Source organism: Phyllobates terribilis, unplaced genomic scaffold (assembly GCF_046119375.1).
Source record: "Phyllobates terribilis strain yellow unplaced genomic scaffold, ASM4611937v1 Scaffold_13__5_contigs__length_258822181, whole genome shotgun sequence".
Lineage (NCBI taxonomy): Eukaryota > Metazoa > Chordata > Amphibia > Anura > Dendrobatidae > Phyllobates > Phyllobates terribilis.
Genome location: NW_027362773.1, coordinates 30143455 through 30163761, shown reverse-complemented (window position 1 = coordinate 30163761; position 20307 = coordinate 30143455). Strand labels below are relative to the sequence as shown.

General features: G+C 43.7%; 1 protein-coding gene across 2 annotated transcripts in view; it reads left to right on the top strand.

The window, feature by feature from the left end:
• The first annotated feature begins 2821 nt into the window (after window positions 1-2821).
• The window catches only part of CPT1A (carnitine palmitoyltransferase 1A), a 60101-nt gene continuing 42615 nt past the window's right edge, over window positions 2822-20307 (top strand). For both annotated transcript variants that reach the window (XM_073658033.1, XM_073658032.1), the window contains exons 1-3: window positions 2822-2947; window positions 18531-18676; window positions 18922-19064. In XM_073658033.1, coding sequence (XP_073514134.1) covers window positions 18536-18676; window positions 18922-19064 — 284 coding nt within the window. In that variant the 5' untranslated portion in view covers window positions 2822-2947; window positions 18531-18535. The remainder of the gene's footprint in view (window positions 2948-18530; window positions 18677-18921; window positions 19065-20307) is intronic.

Sequence of the window (20307 nt, the reverse complement as noted above, 5' to 3'; positions counted from 1 at the left end):
TGAGCTGGAGGAAGAGGCTACAACACGAGCTGAAGAGGTGGTAGGTGGCGCTGTAGGTTGGCCTAGGTCTTCAGTGTGTTTGTGTAACTCCACCACGTGCTTGGTCCGCACATGTTTCCACATATTTGTGGTATTGAGGTTGCTGACACTTTTCCCTCTTTTCACCTTCTGATTACACAGCTTGCATTTGACAAAGCAAATGTCATCTGCAACTGTGTCAAAAAAGGACCAGGCACTGCAAGTCTTGGGAGCGCCCGCTTTGGATTTTGGAAGAGCCATGCTCCTAATGGGTGCCGAAGTGGAGGCTACAGGCAACCAAGTCTGCCCCCTCCCTCTCCCTCCTTTTTGGGCCGTTCGGGGAATCTCTTCCTCAGAGCTGCTCCCACCACCTTCCTGTCCCTCACGCCATGATGGGTCAAGGACCTCATCATCTACACCACCCTCTTCAAACAACTGCTTCTCCTGGGTAGTCTCGACAGCACAGTACGCACCAGAAAGTGGCACCTGAGTCTCATCATCAGATGCGTACTGAGGTGTGCTGCTGACCATAGGCACTGGCCCACCCGCCTCTTCAGATTCAGAGAGACAAAACGGTTGCGCATCACTGCATACTACCTCTTCTTCAAATTCTCGAATTCTGCTTGGCTGGCCCCCTCTTTCCAAGCCAAGAGATTCAGAGAACAGAAGTAGAGATGGCTCCTGTCCAGGGCTCTCTGACTGCCTGGGCAATTTGGCAGGTGGTGAAGAGACAGATGGGTGCTCTTCAGTGCTCAGGACCTGAGAGGATCTGGAACTAATTGAAGTCGATGCGTTAGCTGCCATCCATCCGACAACGGCTTCAATTTGGTCCTCGCGCAGCAGTGGGGTACGGCTAGCTCCTACAAAGCTGCGCATAAAGGACTGTTCCCTGGTAAAACTGGGGGATGCTGAGTCACTGGTGCCCGCAGCAGGCACAGAATCCCCACGTCCTCTCCCTGCAGGCACAGAATCCTCACGTCCTCTCCCTGCAGAAACTCCACGCCCACGCCCACGCCCACGACCACATGCCTTACTCCCTGCCTTCTTCATCTTGGTAGACTGATAAAGATAGGCAGAAAAGTACTAAGGGCTTAGTGTGCTTATTCCTGAACAGCTGCTAACAGGTATAAGAAACACTAATTTTATAAAGTGTGGACTAGACTTTAATATGAGCTAATGTGGCCTACACAACTGTAAAGTGGAGTGTTTGGTGAACTTTATTTAGGTTTTTTTTTGTCACAAAAAGACACTGGATGTGCCTAAAGATGTAATAACAATAGTATCACAAACTTTTTGTAGCTATTACAATGTAGGAAGGTAACCTACAATGCAATAGATGAGGCTGCAAAAAATAGGCTAATACTAATCTGGCTGGGGCTGCAGGGCCCAATGCTGCAGAAAGGCTCCTCTATCTACTCCTATATAGTGTGTTTGGAATCAATTTAGCTGAATACGGATGGAACCACCACACTAATAGGAGATATCAGGAAAAATTATGAATTGGCAATAAAGGACAATGTATGAGGCAGTGACACACACTGAGTGCACTACAACCAGACGGGGTTGAAGCACACACTACAGGGTGAGCTGCACTCACACACCAGACCTTGCAGACAGCGGTGAACAGTACAGATGCAGAGCACTGTGCACTAGCGCTGCAAGACCAAAAAAATTTCTCTATCTACTCCTATATAGTGTGTTTGGAACCAATTTAGCTGAATACGGATGGAACCACCACACTAATAGGAGATATCAGGAAAAATTATGAATTGGCAAAAAAGGACAATGTATGAGGCAGTGACACACACTGAGTGCACTACAACCAGACGGGGTTGAAGCACACACTACAGGGTGAGCTGCACTCACACACCAGACCTTGCAGACAGCGGTGAACAGCACAGGGAACTGTGCACTAGCACTGCAAGGCACAGTGATTTAGAAAGTAGCTTGGGTAAAGCAGTATAGAGCAAATAGGTAGCTAAAACTGTCCCTCAGAACAACAGCGTCCTATCCCTAACTGAATTCACAGCAGAGTGAGCTCAAAATGGCGGCGGTGGCTTTTATAGTGCATCATGACATCATTTCAGCAGCCAATCACAGCCATGCCATTAGTTAAGATGCCTACATGCCTAACAGGATGTGCCCACACTTCTTAGGATCCTCATTGGCTGAATAAAATGAAAATGTCTCATTGCATTATGGGAACTTCCGATTCCGGTATACGATATTGCAAAAGTATCGGAATTCCGATACCGCGAATATCGGCCGATACCCGATATTTCAGTATCGGAATGCTCAACACTACTCATGACTCATACAGGGAAGATTGACCTCCTGTTTCTACATAAGCTTAGAAGGATTCAGCTAGTCAGTTTTTAATCACGTGATGTCATAGACCTAATGGAAATGAAAAGAATTAGCTGGGTAGAAAGGCAAAATGAGCAATTGTAAGTACACAGTGCTATATAATACGATGACTTCAGTATATTAAGAGGATGAAAACTTTGATTTGTAATTTATGAACAGTCGTCGTATATGTGGACTTGACCATAGATTTTAGTGATCAAACATACACTACAAGGACGGCACACATGTATCTAATATATACTGTACATGGAGGACTATGGCACACTGTGAATGCATCTTTTTATACAGCCTCACATCTCTGATCAAGCAAAAAGCGCATTTATGTCATCTGCTCAATTCCTAACATCTCATGTGTGAGTTTGAATGAGATTCTTCCCAGCTGCCAGGACTCCTGTGTGCACTGTGTGTATCAGGAAACAATGATCACTCCTCCCTCTGGTAGGAAGGGACTGGGCTGGGCTGGATGGGGCTGACTTTCCATTCTGTTTAGGGCTGCAGGGGAGAGAGGCTGGAGATTTGCAGAGCTCCAGGCTGCAGCTTGTCAAGAGCTAAGAAAACACAGGTAACTCGCATTCATTCCTACTCATCCTTTATTTCTCAGTGGATTATTATATGCTTCCTCCAGACAAGGCCCTGGGTCCATACCCTTTATGTCAACAGAACTTTATATAGTGTCACCATGATATACGCTGCGTGCAAGGATGGCTGTAGTCACTGACGTGGTGGTGTCACCATTGCAATGTATATGCTACACCATTCATTCCGGGCCTCAGCTGTATGTGATGGGTCTAGCTGCAGCCATATATGTGCTTTTCTCATTCATTAGGTGCTGACATTTATCCCCTGCCATCTTATATATCACTTACTATTATCATATATTTTTAGGTCACCATTGATTCCAGGGTTCTGTACATGTGAATATGATTACGTATATATAAAATGCAGTATACGATGAGGGGAGAGGACCGTGCCCCTGTGAGCTTACAATCTCACCCTAATATATGTATGGCTTACTGACTTAATAATATACTTGCAGATCTGTCCTTATGGTAATATCCATACGTTTGCATAGTGCTTGGTTTTCTATAAGTTGTATTTCTATTTTTTTTTTTACCTTTTTCTTTCCCCCTATATACATGGATCAATGTTAATAATAAGCTGCCAGTTTATGTAAAATTGTAGAAAAGCTAAATATTCCCATTTCTATCCCCAGTGTGACATAATATCTAGTAGTGATTGCTTCTTGGCCTGCAGACATTGCTACATTGTGTTTATTATTAGTGTTGTCGGTTGATACATTTAATGGCAACATTCTATCAGTGCAGGAAGCTTCCGATACACAATATCTTATTGCAAAATGACATGGAAAAATGCAGTTAGGGGCTTAATTGTCTTCTGCAAGGACAAAAAAAAAAGCCATCCTTCCAGAGCAGCGCTCAGCAGCATGTTCTGCAGAGCTGTGACCTTTTACCTAGTTTTTGAGAAGCAGCAGTCATGTGGTTCAATGGCAGTTTTGGGGGTTGGGAATGATGACGTCTCTGGAGGGGGGCGGGGATGGCTGGAGGAATAGGGTATGCTGCTGCTGGTGCTAGTGCCCTTGGCTAAAAAGGGAATTTATAAATGGTAGAACAAGGTTGTGTCAGCATGCTGCCGACTGTGGATGCAATAATCTGCAAGTCGGGGGCAAATGTATCATCAGCCCTGAATATTCTGAAGGTATAGCCTCCCCGTGCAAGGTGGCCACATAGTCGTAGTGCTCCGCCGCAGAGCTTGTCATAAGGAAGTGCAGATGTATTTATAATTATCCTGAGTGTAACAATGCTGTTTAGATAAAGATCAGATTGACCCAAACAAAATAAATAAATAAAATTAGCAATTTATTATCTTTCCTTCAATATTGATGGAGGAAATTAAAGCAAAAAAAAAAACAAAAAACCTATTGCATTTAGTGCACTTACTGCCTATAGGCTCAAGCGTTATATGTGCAAGTAGAGAAAATCTGCATAAAGTACCAAAATAACATCGCAAGATCTGATTAAAAATTGGACTTTAGGGACTAGTCCTCAATCGTGGTCCATTCGCTTCCTCTCTCTATCTATGTGTGTCTTTCCATGAAAAGTGCAAGATGGCTCTTATATTTTCACGTCCAGTGCAGACGTACAATATTGTCAGTTCCTTAGCAACACCTACAGCAAAACTACTCAAATAGCAATTTCCTAATCGAGTTGATTTATGTAATGACATGGAAGAACTGTCTGGTTCAGAAATCCCGTCTTCTGAATTCTGATAGTTGGGTCTCGTGCATAGCGGAGCACTGATACAAGACCCCCCCCCAATCCATGCACGTGCTTTCATGGTGTGGATGGGAATTTTGGCACCCAGCCAGCACATGTGAGCTTGGCCCAAAGTGGAAGAATTGTTTTTTTTTTTCTGATTACCTGCAACATGATCCTTGTAATTTCTGTAATTCTTTTTTTCTAATCTACACACCTCAAATTCCATTTTCAAGATGACTGCATTAATAAACATTGCACAACGATCTCTGTGTCAGTGTTATATCAGCATTGTGAAGACTCCATTGAAAAAGAGGGTGCAAAAGTGGTAGACTGTTATGATCCTTGGGCAGCGGATACTTCAGTAGTTGTCTCACTCATTGCAGTAAGAACGTGCCCCCTCCCATAGACCGCACTAGACTAAAGCTGCCATATACACAGTACTGAGGCATTGGCTTATATATTTGGTCTGACAGCCATCTGTCATGATTCCCCCATACACCGTAGCGCTCAGACGATTGAATACAATCTGCCAGGGACAGTCGGGAGGTCTCCGTACCCTTTAGGTGGTCGGCCAACTTTTATCTCTTGTGTATGAAGGCCTTAAGGCCATATTACCATCTAGCTTAAAGGGGTATTCCCATCTCCAAGATCCTATCCCAATATGCAGTAGGTGTAATAATAGTAATATTAGCAAATGCCTCCAATTAGAAATGTAGTATAGTATTTTTGATTCGCTATGTCACTTAACTCATGTGCAGGCAATACTGGACCTTAGGTATCCATGGTTACGACCGCTAGCAGCTAGCTAACGAACTAATTTTATCAGTGGACGTAAAAGGAGGATACCTAATTAAAGAAAATAGGGGTGGAGATAGAGGGGAAAACAAGCAGGTGGGAAGGTGTATATAAATGATTGGCCATGCTCTGATGCACCGAGCGGCAGAACTTCGTGTGAACAGTCATTCTGTGCTGACAGTCCCTTCAAAAATAGTTGCACAACAGCAAGTCGCAGATCAGTTAGTTGTGCGACTTATGGCACTGTGTAACCCCAGCCTAATATATTCATGCTAGCATACAGGAAAGCCTGGCATCCAGATCACTGGCCTTGGGAGACACAATTTTGAGTAGCTGGACCCCCAAGATGCAATATGTAACAGGACTGATGACCTGTTATGGCATGTGCCATTTCTGGTGGCTCCTTATGTGGCAGAGGGTTCTTTTGGTCTTTTGCCGCTGCTACCTATGAGCCCTTTTATTATATATTTTAGACTCTGGCCTGCTCTTGGCTTTCTTTATGTGGCTCAGCTGAATGCTGGCTCAGTGGTTAGCATTGTTACTTTGCAGTCCAGGTGCCCTGGATTTAAATCCCACCAAGGACAACATCTGCAAGGAGTTTGTATGTTCTTCCCGTGTTTGCGTGGGTTTCCTCCCACACTCCAAAGACTGATAGGGAATCTAGATTATGAGCCCCAATGGGGACAGTGCCAATAATATCTATAAAGCGCTGGGGAATTAGTGGCGCTATATAAGTGAGTAAAATAAATAAATATACTTGAGATACCGTCACCTGAGTTTCTTGTAAACCACTGACTTCCTGGGAAATCAATAAACCCAATGACAACCATGTAGTCATGCTTAGTAGTGGCCTTTTATTGGGTCCACTGTGTCCTTATCTGCTTATACAGAGAATGTGCCCTTTTCTCAACTACATTTCCTAATACATGAATGGAGTTTGCTTACTGTGAGTTGTAAAACAAAGCCTTCTAGGTGTGACCTAGGTCCTTGGTAAACTTGTGTCCTTGGAAGTTATCATCAAAGGAGCAGCCACAATGATCGCTGTAAGGGGTAATCCAAACACTGGGATTGTACAATACGCGGTGATATAATCGTACTAACATTTATCTTATGTTATATAGGTCTATAAACATTAACTTTCCAGAATGGGATCCAATTCCTGTTGTGACAATATCAAAGACGACCATAACTTTTTCTAGAGCTAGAAACTTTTAAGCTATTCTTACTTTCTCCCCATAGGCTCCATTTCTATTTTTGTGTCTTATGTATAAAAAAAATGCACCAAAAGCTGCAAAGTATAAGTAGTTCACATAAAGACCTTGTACAAGAGCACACAGAATCCCTACGTGTCCATATGACGGACCCACGGGCAGAGCAGGTGTGTCTGTACGACGCATGCCGTATCAATCCATAATATCATAATATCATTTTTTCTCTTTTTGGATTCCATACAATTTTTTAGAAGTACATAATACAGCAGTGTGCACGGGCCTTAAGCTGGCCATATACTTTCACTAGGTGTCACCTGATGGCTATGTGGAGCTCCATATACACTCACACGCTCGGCTGTGCTGTGTGTACATATATTCTGAGGAGGATAAGACGTGATTTCCCTTGAGGACAAATTAATGGGCATGTTGAAATTTCAATGGTCCAATCCTTCTTTTCTCCAAATTCAGCCATAGCCGGAAAATCATGGCACGCCTATACATGTGAGATGGTTCCTGCCTGACATGGCGGCTTCTGCCAACATTATATTATTATACTTATAAAGCCTCATTCAGACGTCCACATACAGACATTGATGTACGTAGTGGCCGCTGATCTCTTGCCCAGAGCTTGGCAGCCTCATAGGAATATATGAGACCGTCAAGTCCAGGTCTTGAGACCCGCGTAGCAATAATTTTTCTCTTGTAGTCCATTGATTACATAATGGCAGGATACGTTTGGTTGGTGACTGTTGCCCCATCACTTTGCCCTGGCACCACAACTAACCAAGTCCTGCCTCTAATCCTCTGATACTGTGACACAAGGCCATGTAAGTGAATGGGACAGTGTTGCAATTCTTATACTACCCCAAGGTCTGGGTGGCACCGTATAGAGGAAAAAAAGAAAGAGCCACTTCACAGTGTAAAGCATTTGGCTCCTTTGTTCTAGGCTTTGGGGCATTCAGGACACTAGACCCTTCACCAACCAGACATCCTAGCAATATGCCATCAATGTTACTCATCAGAATACTTCTTTACATTACTGCTAAACAATAAAGCAAAAAGAATGTCAGGATTACAGTCCACAACCATATATCTATAGATAGATAGATTGGCCTTAAGCTCCCCAGACATGGTAGACCAATGTCGGCTGAACCTACCAATATCGACGAGCTCTATTGAGTCTAATGTACACTGCTCAAAAAAATAAAGAGAACACTCAAATAACACATCCTAGATCTGAATGAATGAAATATTCTCATTGAATACTTTGTTCTGTACAAAGTTGAATGTTTGACAACAAAATCACACAAAAATCATCAATGGAAATCAAATTTATTAAACAATGGAGGCCTGGATTTGGAGTCACCCCCAAAATTAAAGTGGAAAAACACACTATAGGCTGATCCAACTTTGATGTAATGTCCTTAAAACATGTCAAAATGAGGGTCCGTATTGTGTGTGGCCTCCACGTGCCTGTATGACCTCCCTACAACGAAAGGGGCATGCTCCTGATGAGGTTGCGGATGGTCTCCTGTGGGATCTCCTCCCAGACCTGGACTAAAGCATCCGCCAACTCCTGGACAGTCTGTGGCGCAACGTGACGTTGGTGGATGGAGCGAGACATGATGCCCCAGATGTGCTCAATCGGATTCAGGTCTGGGGAACGGGCGGGCTAGTCCATAGCTTCAATGCCTTCATCTTGCAGGAACTGCTGACACACTCCAGCCACATGAGGTCTGGCATTGACCTGCATTAGGAGGAACCCAGGGCCAACCGCACCAGCATATGGTCTCACAAGGTGTCTGAGGATCTCATCTCGGTACCTAATGGAAGTCAGGCTACCTCTGGCGAGCTCATGGAGGGCTGTGCGGTCCTCCAAAGAAATGCCACCCCACACCATTAGTGAACCACTGCCAAACCGGTCATGCTGAAGGATGTTGCAGGCAGCAGATCGCTCTCCACGGAGTCTCCAGACTCTGTCACATGTGCTCAGTGTGAACCTGCTTTCATCTGTGAAGAGCACAGGGCGCCAGTGGCGACTTTGCCAATCCTGGTGTTCTGTGGCAAATGCCAAGTGTGCTGCACGGTGTTGAGCTGTGAGCACAACTACCATCTGTGGATGTCGGGCCCTCATACCACCCTCATGGAGTCAGTTTCTAACCGTTTGTGCAGACATATGCACATTTGTGGCCTGCTGGAGAACATTTTGCAGGGCTCTGGCTGTGTTCCTCCATGCACAAAGGAGGAGGTAGCGGTCCTGCTGCTGGGTTGTTGCCCTCCTACGGCCCACTCCACGTCTCCTGGTGTACTGGCCTGTCTCCTGGTAGCACCTCCAGCCTCTGGACACTACGCTGACAGACACAGCAAACCTTCTTGCCACAGTTCGCATTGATGTGCCATCCTGGATGAGCTGCACTACCTGAGCAACTTCTGTGGGTTGTAGAGTCCGTCTCATGCTACCACGAGTGTGAAAGCAGAACCAACATTCAAAAGTGACCAAAATGTCAGCCAGTAAGCATTGGTACTGAGATGCGGTGTGTGGTCCCCACCTGCAGAACCACTCCTTTATTGAGTGTGTCTTGATAATTGCCAATAATTTCCATCTATTGTCTATTCCATTTGCACAACAGCATGTGAAATTGATTGTCAGTCAGTGTTGCTTCCTAAGTGGACAGTTTGATTTCACAGACGTTTTATTTACTTGGAGTTATATTCTGTTGTTTAAGCGTTCCCTTTATTTTTTTGAGCAGTGTATATGAGGGCTGGATAATGATTGTTGGGGAGATAAAGGTCTGGCATGTCCTATATTGGATAGCCAATCTTTTTGTTCTTAATACCGCCAATGGTGTCTGTCATCTGCTCTCATAGAGAACACAGGCGCGCTCGGCCAATGTGGGTGCTCCTGTATATGGGAGACACAGCCGGGGGATCTACCAGCCAGCAGCCATCTATTGTGTATGGGGCTTAAATCCTTAACCCTTCTCCTCTCCAGTCTTGACTACAATTTCCATATTTTTCTTTGACTTTTGACTTTCTTTGTATATGAAAAGACTCTAAAAGCTGAGAGAGACTGAAGGACTGGAGTGCAAAAGAAAGTCTAACATCCATACCAAATGATAATAGTACAACAGGCAGGACTATAAAATACTTGAAAAGTGCCTGTACACATTAGGTAAATGTTGGCTTACTCTGCTGAGTTTGGTAAAACCAGCCAATCATCTATTGACCATGGGGGTCACCACTTACCCGATGACAGATTGTGCTAGATTCTTGTTCCCTCTAGGACATAAGCTGCTGCCAGAGGGGTTTGCAGCAACCTTTTCTCTTTCTCGTCATTAAAAAAACAAAATTGAAAACCACACTCTCATCTGAGCGGATCGTGCATGTATATGAGGGAATTTCTTCAAATAGCTGCTGAATGCTTTTGTATAAGGCTGGGGCTGCAAGGGGATTTTCGGCGCCACACCTGTTGTGCGACCAAAGCTTGCAAAGTGTCTCTGTTATGTTGCAAGTGAATGGGGGCGCCTTGCAACCCTGAGGGTACTGCGACATGCAAGTCTTAAGTAGTCCAACCGCATTGGATTCTTTTCAACTTTATTATCGCAGTACCCTCGGGGGTTGCAATGCAACTCCATTCACTTGTATTGGGCTGAGATGTAGTAACGACACGCAGTGAACTTTGGTAGCGTGACAGGTGTTGCCATGTAGCCCCAGCCTAAGTTTATGGGGACTGTTACTTAAGCAGGCCATGCACATGGGTTAGCTGTTGGCTGACCGTTTATTTGGAAGACTTCTATCGCTCCCGACTTCCCCAAACCCCTGACCACTTGGCTCAGTGTAGCCTTCATGTGTTTGCAATGAGTAGAGAGGAGAAAATCTCCCCTAAAAACAAAATTATATGCTGTTGAAATGCCAATGGTCGATCTTTCTACTTCAACATCGACTCTTGGCGAGAATCGAAACCCGTGGATTTGGCCAACTTTTATCTAATGTGTATGGGGGTTTTTACTATTCAAGGCTTTATCTATTGGATGCTTGGCTGAACCCAGGATAACAAGTCTGTATGACAGCTCATGCAAATATCCAAAATATAGATCTGCTATTCATCATCCTCCATCATTTAGATCCTCAAACCATGTGTGCACCAGTGTAAAGGAATTACCAGATGTCCACACAAGCTTGTTCATTCCAGAATGGCGCCAAGTGACGGCTCCGGTGTCAGTCTTGTGTTTCAGTTGTTTCGGAGACTAGTAAAACAATGTGTCTCTTGTATTCCAGTATATTTACCAAACAGATTTAATATTTTTCACCGTTCTAGGAGATTAATGTATGTGTGTAATCATGAATCGTCACCCAGCCAATAATGTCCTTTATGTTACCATAATGTACTGGGGGCTTTAGGGGGATCATACTGTTTTGCACTAGTGTAAGAAGGAAGACTTGCCTAGGGACAGGTGCGGAGCTCCGGTGCCTGAACTGCCAGGGTCCTGCCCAGTATTGCCAGGGGACGGGATTAAGAGTGCATGGGGGACTTCCTGGGCAGTGCTGGGGGACGGAAGAGAGGAAGTCAGGTGTCTGGGCTCACGCGAAAGAGACGGTTGTGGAGAGCAGACCGGCAGTTGGGGAGAAACTGTCTGACCCACCGACAACGAGAGAGAGACGTGCTGCCCTGTCCTCGGTGAAATAGGGACGTGCTGACCTGTCTGCGGTGACAGACGAACGGGTGAGGATGCACCCGGGATTAGTGATCCTAACGCAGTTTGTTGTATGCCGGAGGAGCTTGCTACGGCTCTTAAAGGAGTCGTGACCGCTGTCGTGTGGTCAAAAGGACTGGGGGCCCAGTGGGTGAGGCCCAGAGACCGCCCACTGCCGCCAGAAGACGGACACCCTCCGGAGTGAGTGTCTGAAGACTGACATGGTTATCGCTAAAGGACAGATAAGTGCAAGCCTCCAGTAATCTACCTTCTTATTCAGCCTGAACTTTTGGGACTGCGCCGTATTGTTCATCCTTTCCGTGTTATAGTTAAACCACAATCGTTTATTGTCTGATTTTACTGTTTTATTGTGTTACTTAAATTTACACTCCCTGCGTGGAGAAACCAAATGTTGAATTAAACCTCTGCCATACTCTCTCTACGTGCGGCATCCGAGCCTTTTAACACTAGAAGTTGTGCGGATGTGTTCTGCAGTCTGATCTGTTCATAGGCACAATTGCAAAATGCAGTATTAGTTCATACAGTTCTATAACTGTATTCATTCCATTAGGACGCGTTGGCATTTGGTGTAAATTCTGCATTTTTCCTGCTGCTTTTTGTCTGCACGTTTTCTGCAGATGTCCGCTCTAAAATACGTAATAACAATCTTCTAATTATTGCATTTTTGCTGTTTTTCCCCTTTTTGATGTGGTTTTGATACAGATATCAAGCAGTGTTTTTAATGCATTTTATTTAGTACCAAAAACCTTTTGCTTCTGCAATTAAATACGAATGTGCACCTTTTAACATGCAAAAAAGTAGCGGAAAAAAATGCACTTACACTACATGTGAACACTTCAATGTAGCAGTGGCCATACATGCACCCCATCCCCCCTCCATTCATTTTCCGTGATACTCTGGAAAGATGAGCGCTGAATTCAGCTATGTCTAATATAAATTGAATGGAGTGGTGGTGCGCATGCCTGGCCACCACTCCATGCAGACTGGAATGATAGTGGTCTGAGCAGTCATACCCCCACTCAGCGGCATACATAGAAATCATGGGACTCCATAGCAGAAGGTTACCCCCCCCCCCCAAAAAAAAAAAAAAAAAAATTTACATTCGACGGGGTCACAGAAGAGCATATCTCCCAATTTTGCAGTTTTTAAACTTAGTTTAAAATTTAAATTTAGTAATTTTCCTCCATGTGAAGCCCTAGATTCCTCTTTCATTGCCCCCATAAAGTATGATGCCAACAAAAGTGCCCCCCAAACACAGTATGATACCCCCATGGTGAATTCCACCACGGTATTCTCCACACGCACCATATGATGACCCTAGTGTACACCACCTCAACTCCCCCGGCAAAGTAAGGTGACCCCCAACACATTATGATGCCCCAACTGTGACCCGCACATCGAGATGCCGATACAGTTGAACGTGTGATGACAAGTGGTGGGCCCAATGCCAGCCCCGACACTGGCCCCTCCCCTGGCTCAGGGACCCCATAGCAGCCACGTGGCCTGCTGCCATTGGTGGTATGCCACTGTCCCCACTGATCAAGTTATCATGAGTTGTATAGATAGGTGATAACATCTAAAGCACCTATATGGGGCCCGATTCTTCAAGGCCAGCATTGTTCACATTGGTCCTGATGTGGGGATGTGCTGGAGTTAGACACTCCTGATTCATATAAAGGTGTACACCTCTTCGTGAAACTGGAGCGACTGATGAGTGGTGCGCGGAACGCCATGGTCGTTGTGGATTAGACCAGCGGTGGTCATCAGGCCCCCATCCTGACCCGGCTACACCGGTTTCAGCAGAGCTCGGAGACTTTCTGGGGTGAAGATTTCAAAAGTCACAAAATGTAGGCGCAACTCCAAGTTGAGCCTAACTTTTATGACTTTTCAGAGATTTTACACCAGAATTCTGGCTTAAAAACTTTGATGAATCAGGGCCCATAGTATCTAAATAATACTATACATTTAGGTATGCTCATGTGTAGTGTGATATGGTAGAATCTCCTGGAATGCAAAAAAGTGAGAAGTTTTGTGCAAACATAGGGTTTTTTTTTTAATGAATCTTTTGCCGCAAACCTTAAAAAAAAAAAAAAAAACGCAAGAATCTTCCTATTCATTGAAGTAAGGCGCTGTCCAATCAGCTGCAAAAAAAAAACACTTCAGGAGAAATGCTTAATTTTTCAAAACTGCTTAATAAAATTAAAAACTCCTCAAAGATTGAGTTTCTTGAATCAAATTTCCACTAAAAAAAGAATTATTGTTTTTGTTTGCCTCAAAAAACTATATGCACATCACTGCAAATTAACTGCTTGTCAATTTTCCCCCCAGAAAATGCTGCAATAAGTGTGTGTGAATATATCTATACTGAACCTGATTTACACCAAAGGACTGTAGCCCAGATGGAGATTGCATTGCCAGTGTTATAGATTGAATCAAAAAAGAGGAGCTCATAAAGAAGTTTTCTTTATGAAATGTCAGGAAATTAGTTTTAAATATTTATATTTTAACCAAACAGTGTTTCCTTTGTAAAGCTTCAATTGTAGAATGTCCAATACAAGTCACTATGGAAGTTCCTCTAGATATAACCCAATATTTACTGCTTTTGTATCCTAATATACGAGTTAACATGGGGAAATGGTTTGTAAGTCTCTGCTCACTTATGTTTATTATTATTATTACTGTTGATGATATAGATGATATACCCAAAGTCAGGTTTGTTGGATATGTAATTCTGATACCGTAGACCTCATAATTTCTGGAAAAAAATACTATTTGTTAAACCGATCAACTTATTTAACTTTCAGCGTCTAAGAGTATGTGCACTCCATGTTTTTGTCAGGTGGGTCGGCTCTGAAACGCGCCAAAGAATGGACATATTGATTTCTATGTAAAAACGACTTGCTGTGCACATGTTCAGCCTGAGCGTCTTTTTAACGTTTGAGGTTTTCAAAAACTCCAGCAGCTGGAGGAAGGTTGAACTTTGTGGACCTAGGTGTTTATTCAACCTATGTAACTATGTAAAAGAAGAGACTTGACCATTCCTCAGATGTATTCTGCTTTGAAGATGTTCTACACGTTAGAATGTCAGTCGGGAAGGCCCAGGAGATGCCATTTTGCAAATGTTTTGTCCTCGAAAAGCCGCTTGCAATTTCTTCATTATTGAATGGATTTAAAAACGTTAGTAGAAAGTATTGCAGTAAAAACGCCTTTCAGAAAATGCTAATGTTTCCGGAAGTGTCTTCCTCTTGAAAAACCCAGTCAGTTCACCCACCTGAAAAAAAACTTCATATACACATATATCCTTAGGGTGTTTTTACATTTATCAAATTTGTGGCATTAAATGGCCACCAATTGGCAGTTCTTTAAAAGCCTGTTTAGACATATAGACCACTCTTCCGATGTGCACCGAGTGACCTGCAATAGATCGTTCAGTGCACATAGGCGGTAAAATGCTCTTAGTAGCACAGGTCCTGTTTAGAATGATTTTTGGGGTGCAAACCAAAAGATCATTTTGCCTGACGAACAAGCATTTTGCTTGTTTGTCAGGTGGTTGGTACTGGTAGCCTATTTTAAACTGAAAAATTATCATGAAATGAGCGTTCCTAGGAATACTCTCACAATAATTGTGCAGTGTAAATGCACCTTAAGTTTGACTTGTATAGTAAGTGCAGCATTCTGATCCCAATCCCTTAAAAACCAAACGTTTAAACAAGATTTCCAGTATTAGAAAAACATGGCTGCTGTTGATATATGTGGAGCTGTTGTAAGAAAGCAGCCATGTTTTTCTTCTCTTCAATCTTAATTTAGACAAGTGGGCAAAGTACCCTACTGACCTTTGCCAAACTTGGTATCCAGGAGCCTCTGACCTGCCTATCTGCTGTAGAATACATGCATGGAACATGAGCACTTTTTGCCCATAGACAAGTGGCCGTATCATATTTCTACAATCTGTCACTAACAGAACCTTGTAGGTTCTGTATCTTCAAGGGAACCTGTAACTTGATTCAAGCTGTCCAAAGTAAGCCAAAGATCTGGCCAGGAATCACAGGGAGAGAAAAGACTAGTCCGGTGCCCCCTCCGGCTTCTCCTTGCATCACTCTAGGTGATTGACAGGTCACTGCCATGGGTGTGGATAGGGAGCGACCTGTCAATCTTTGGGAACAATGTGATGAGAACTGGATCATAGGTTTAGTGGGAACTGGGGCGCAGCTGCACCCAAACAACCCCGCTACTCTAAATGACACATGGCTGCGGAGCGCTCGCCAAGATTTTGCATTGGGGATCTGATATATTAAATGCTTAGAACAAATTCAATATTTTAACCAAGTTTATTTTTGATGAGCCAAGAGTGTACTTATAATAGGGACTGGCCATTAGGCCACCACGGGACCCCTGATTAGAGGTCGTCCAGTCCTTGTTGGTCCCATCCCATTGCTGTTAGGTTATGTTAGAAAACAAAGCAGTGAGGAATTGACCCAAAGGTCTTGGAAATGTCGTGTTTATTGCTGTGGCGCCCCCTTTCTTTGTGTTTGTTACTGCAATGAAGCCTTTTTACATACATAACTAGTAGAAATGGCAAAAAAAGCAAAGCGCAGCACCTTGTGTGATACTCTACAAGACAATATGCCATATGGTAATTGTGCAGATAGTTGCCATTGGTCACTCAATCGTTGAAGCCTGTATTCTCTCCATGGCAGCTGTAGGTGCCTCCCGAAGGTCGCTTATTATTTTTGATTCCAGGCGTAATATATATCCAAGTAAAAATAAAGTGTAAAAAATCCAGGAATTGGCGTTTCTTTGGTTAAATAGCATAACAAAATATTTATTAAATCGTCTTAAAAATGTGATTCGAGGGAAAACTCCTCTTCCTCAGATAAGAGGCATGCTTTGTTTTTGTCTTTTTTTTTTTTTAATCCTAGGAATGAGATTTTCTTCTATACGTTTTAAGACTATTTAATAATGTTTTTTGCTATTTATCCAAAGAAACGCCAATGCTCACACTTCCTATACTTGTGTTACTTTTACTTGGATTTCATTATACCCAGAGAAGGCTTTGCTCTTGTGGCGCCCCTGAGGGTTCAGTCGCCACAGAGGTACTGCACCTCACCCAGTGGTGTGGCATCTCCTTCTCTCAGGTGAGGATGGAGTGCTGCCCGGGACCCCAACACTTGCACTCAACACTACACTGCTCCAGGCCGGCAGGAAGGGCAGGATGCACTGCTTTCTGCTTGCCCCGCCCCTGGCTGGAGTGGGGGGAACCAAAAGTGAGGGGGAACCAAGTAGTGGGTGTGGGTGTGGGTGTAGGACGCAGAACAGGGGAGCACTTGAAGAAGATGGATAGATATAGATATATATATTTATTATAGGGGAAGCCATCTTTTAGGGTGTAGTCATACGGAGGGAGAGAGAGAGTGTGAGGACAAAGGGAGCAGAGGCTCTTCAGGAGCTCTGCTCGGGAGGCAGGCTCAGCCTGTCATGCCCAAGACAGAGAGAGGAGTGGGAGCAAGGGAGGAAGGCTCCAGGAGCTAAAGAGATCCCAGGGGGTACGGTGAGTGCAGGACGGCACCCGTACGCCCGTATCTGCCAGGCGGTAGAGGGATCAGGCCACAAGAAGGGAACCGGTCCCTGGACTAGCCGAGTTACTTTAGGTCTCAGCTAGAAAACCGGAGGCTTCTTTCAAGGTGCAGTTGCCACATCCTCACCTAAGCCGCCGAAAAGGGCACCAATCAAGGTCCAGGAACTTCAAGTTGCCCAGAGGGATCTCAAGGTACCCGATCGGGACTTTGTGTGGCGGGGCACAGGGCAGGAGGGAGAGACCCAGCGCGGGAAGCCGGCTAAGAAAGGAACATACAGAGAGGGGTCCCGTTAAGTGCTCTTGAGATACTTGAGGGAGTGCTGAACCCCTGCCTGGTGAACGCAGCGTGACATGGGAGACGGTCAGCTGTATAGTGCTACCTGAGGAACCTGAATAACTGTGAGTAAACTTGGATGACTGCACCCCACTGTTTCTGTCAGTTATTTCTACCATGCTATTGCTCCTGCACTACAACGCCCAGCATCACCATCTGCACCTACACTGCCCTGGAGCTGTGCTCTGCCTGTGGAGAGCCGCACCAACCCAGCTGCCCTAACATCTGCCCCAGAAGTCTGCAGCAGCGCCGGTACCTATTACTGGGAACCACAGGTGGCGTCACGAGACAAAACTGTTATTCATCCCATCAAGTAACAAACCCCTTTTAAAGAGTGACCCCAGGGTATGGGCCTGGGAGCCAACCGCCGTGACATCCCCAAGAAGGTAAAGGCCCGAGTACCGAGTCCCCCATATCCCCCTGGGCGAGTCACTCTCCATTATGTAAGGCATGGCATTCAATATGTTGATTTTAGGGAGGTTCTGTGGTCTTAGCACTTAGACATTTTTACAGAGTAACCGTATTTGGAAAGTTTTGTCTGTGGTTCTCAGAGAATTGGAGTGGACTAAATATAGACCTTCATCCATCTGTAATTGACCAAACTACATAAGCATAGACATTACCGTACTTATTTTTTTCTAGTTTTAGATAATTTCATGAAAAAAAGTTAGACAGTTTTTTCCATTTTTAGAACTGATAGTTGCATCAAACTTCTAATATTAAGGAGATTTATGTAGTTATTTTAGAATTGCATTAGAAATGCTTAACGGCTTAGGCTTCATTGTTCTATCCTGATCCTATTAGAAGTTGACAGGTTCAGTCGGTGCGATAATCTCTTCTGCCGAAATGTAATATTAGTACGGGCTGGGCACGTTGCTGTACAGGCCAGTCCATCATGATTAGGAAATAAGGCCTTGTACGGACCATCATGGGGTCTTAAATGTAAAGAAATAGGATACTATAGATCTATAGGAACTATGGTAATGGTAGAGCAAGGGATATGTTTCATATAATGGTTTTAATCCAGGAAAAAAATAAAAAATTAGTTTTGACTGGATTCTTCTTCCCACTAAAGTTCTCTAGTGTCGTCATACTGGCGCCATTACATTTATATGGGCACTGCTGTAGGTTGGAAGTGGAGCTCATGATGACCATCTATAAATAAGCAAGAAGAAGGAGAGATATTTGTCTTCACATGGTTTGTCCAATGCAAATATTCCTCCACATTATATCTTACAGTAAAGATGGCAGAAGCTCATCAGGCCGTAGCGTTCCAGTTTACAGTAACACCAGATGGAATTGACCTAAGGTTAAGCCATGAAGCTCTGCGGCAGATCTATCTCTCTGGCCTCCACTCCTGGAAGAAGAAGTTCATCCGGTTTAAGGTAAGACCAGAGCCACTTACTCAACTTGTGAACCTTGATCGTTTTTCTGTCTTAAAGGGTTGAACAGTCAGGGGTCAAAATAAGGGGGTCTCAATGTCTTTTTAGTGACGACTGGGGACATTCATGCAATCTCACCTTTCTATTGAAATATATAGGCGATACTAAAAGTGACAGATATGGCCACTGTTGTATGTGTCTTCTCAGGTTTTATTCATATTTTTAATGGTATAATGTTTCCTTAACAGAATGGAATCCTCACCGGCGTTTTCCCATCAACCCCTTCCAGCTGGTTAGTCGTAGTCGTGGGTGTCACCTCAACATCAATGTACACGAAGGTGGACCCGTCATTTGGTTTGATAGAGAAAATAAACCACGCACTTGCTACTACGTGAGTGTTTCATATTATTATTATTATTATTTTAATATTTTTATTGTTGATCTGTTTTTATTTTTACTGATTTTATTTATTTAAAGAGGTTTTCCACTACTTTAACATTGATCAATGTCTGATCGGTGGGGGTGCGACACCCGGCACCCCCGATCAGCTGTTCTAAGTGCCGGCAGAGACTGCTCAGTTACAGAGCTGCACAGCGCCATCGATGGAGTAGTGGCTTTCGGGAGAGTACTGCACATCCATCCCCTATTGATTTGAATAGGGGGCGGAAGTACACTGCACAGCCACAAAGAGTTGACGGAGCTGCCGGCACCTAGAACAGCTGATCGGGAGTTCCCGGGTGTCGCACCACCACCGATCAGACATTGATCATCAATGTTAAATATATATTAAATAATATGTATCATATATACTTTGCATACACCTCATCATATTTTGGATATTATTCATGTACTACTGTTCTAATTGAAACTTTGCCACTTGATTTTAGGGGAGGGTGGTTAGCAGCATTAAACACAGCCACTCTGTGGAGTCTGCAGTAAATGTTACTACTCTTTACTTAGTGGCATGACCATCGTGGCCAGAGTAATGTGCATAAACGGTTAGAGACGGTGCAATTCAATACAAATTGGTGCAAATTTCCTCAATTTTCTGTTTTCCTCCCACACTCCAAGAAGCATATTGTTAGGTCAGTATTTCTAGCTTCCTAAGAAATTAGCCCATGTGTATGTAGGATGGGGAAATGAAATTGTGAAGCAGAGACTGATGTGAGTATTGATGATCTATGTATAACGCTACCAATTCTCTTTGACATTTTAAACAAAATAGATTGAAAAGTACACACAAAATTTCAGCCAGAAAAGTGCAGTGGTATTTCTAATAATCTGCTATACACAATACTTTTTCATGTTTTATATATTCTTTTTGTAGCGAAAAATGGAAGATCCTGCTCCTTTGTGATTGATGTAATAACATACAGTAGTTATGTTTTGCTGGGTAATTCTGGATGTTTTCTATAGAGGACTCTTTACCGTTCTGTTCTTACTACACCAACAAAGCACATTTTCCGTGTACAGGTACAGGTGACAATGGATTATGGCGAAACAGGGTTTTTATTCTTTCTTTTTGCTTTGTTTGAACATGCTAAAACTTTTGATTGTTCCTAACTCAGACGGTCCTGTGGAGTAAAATGCTGGAACATTTATATATTTCTGCCCATTATTTCTTCAGGAGAAAC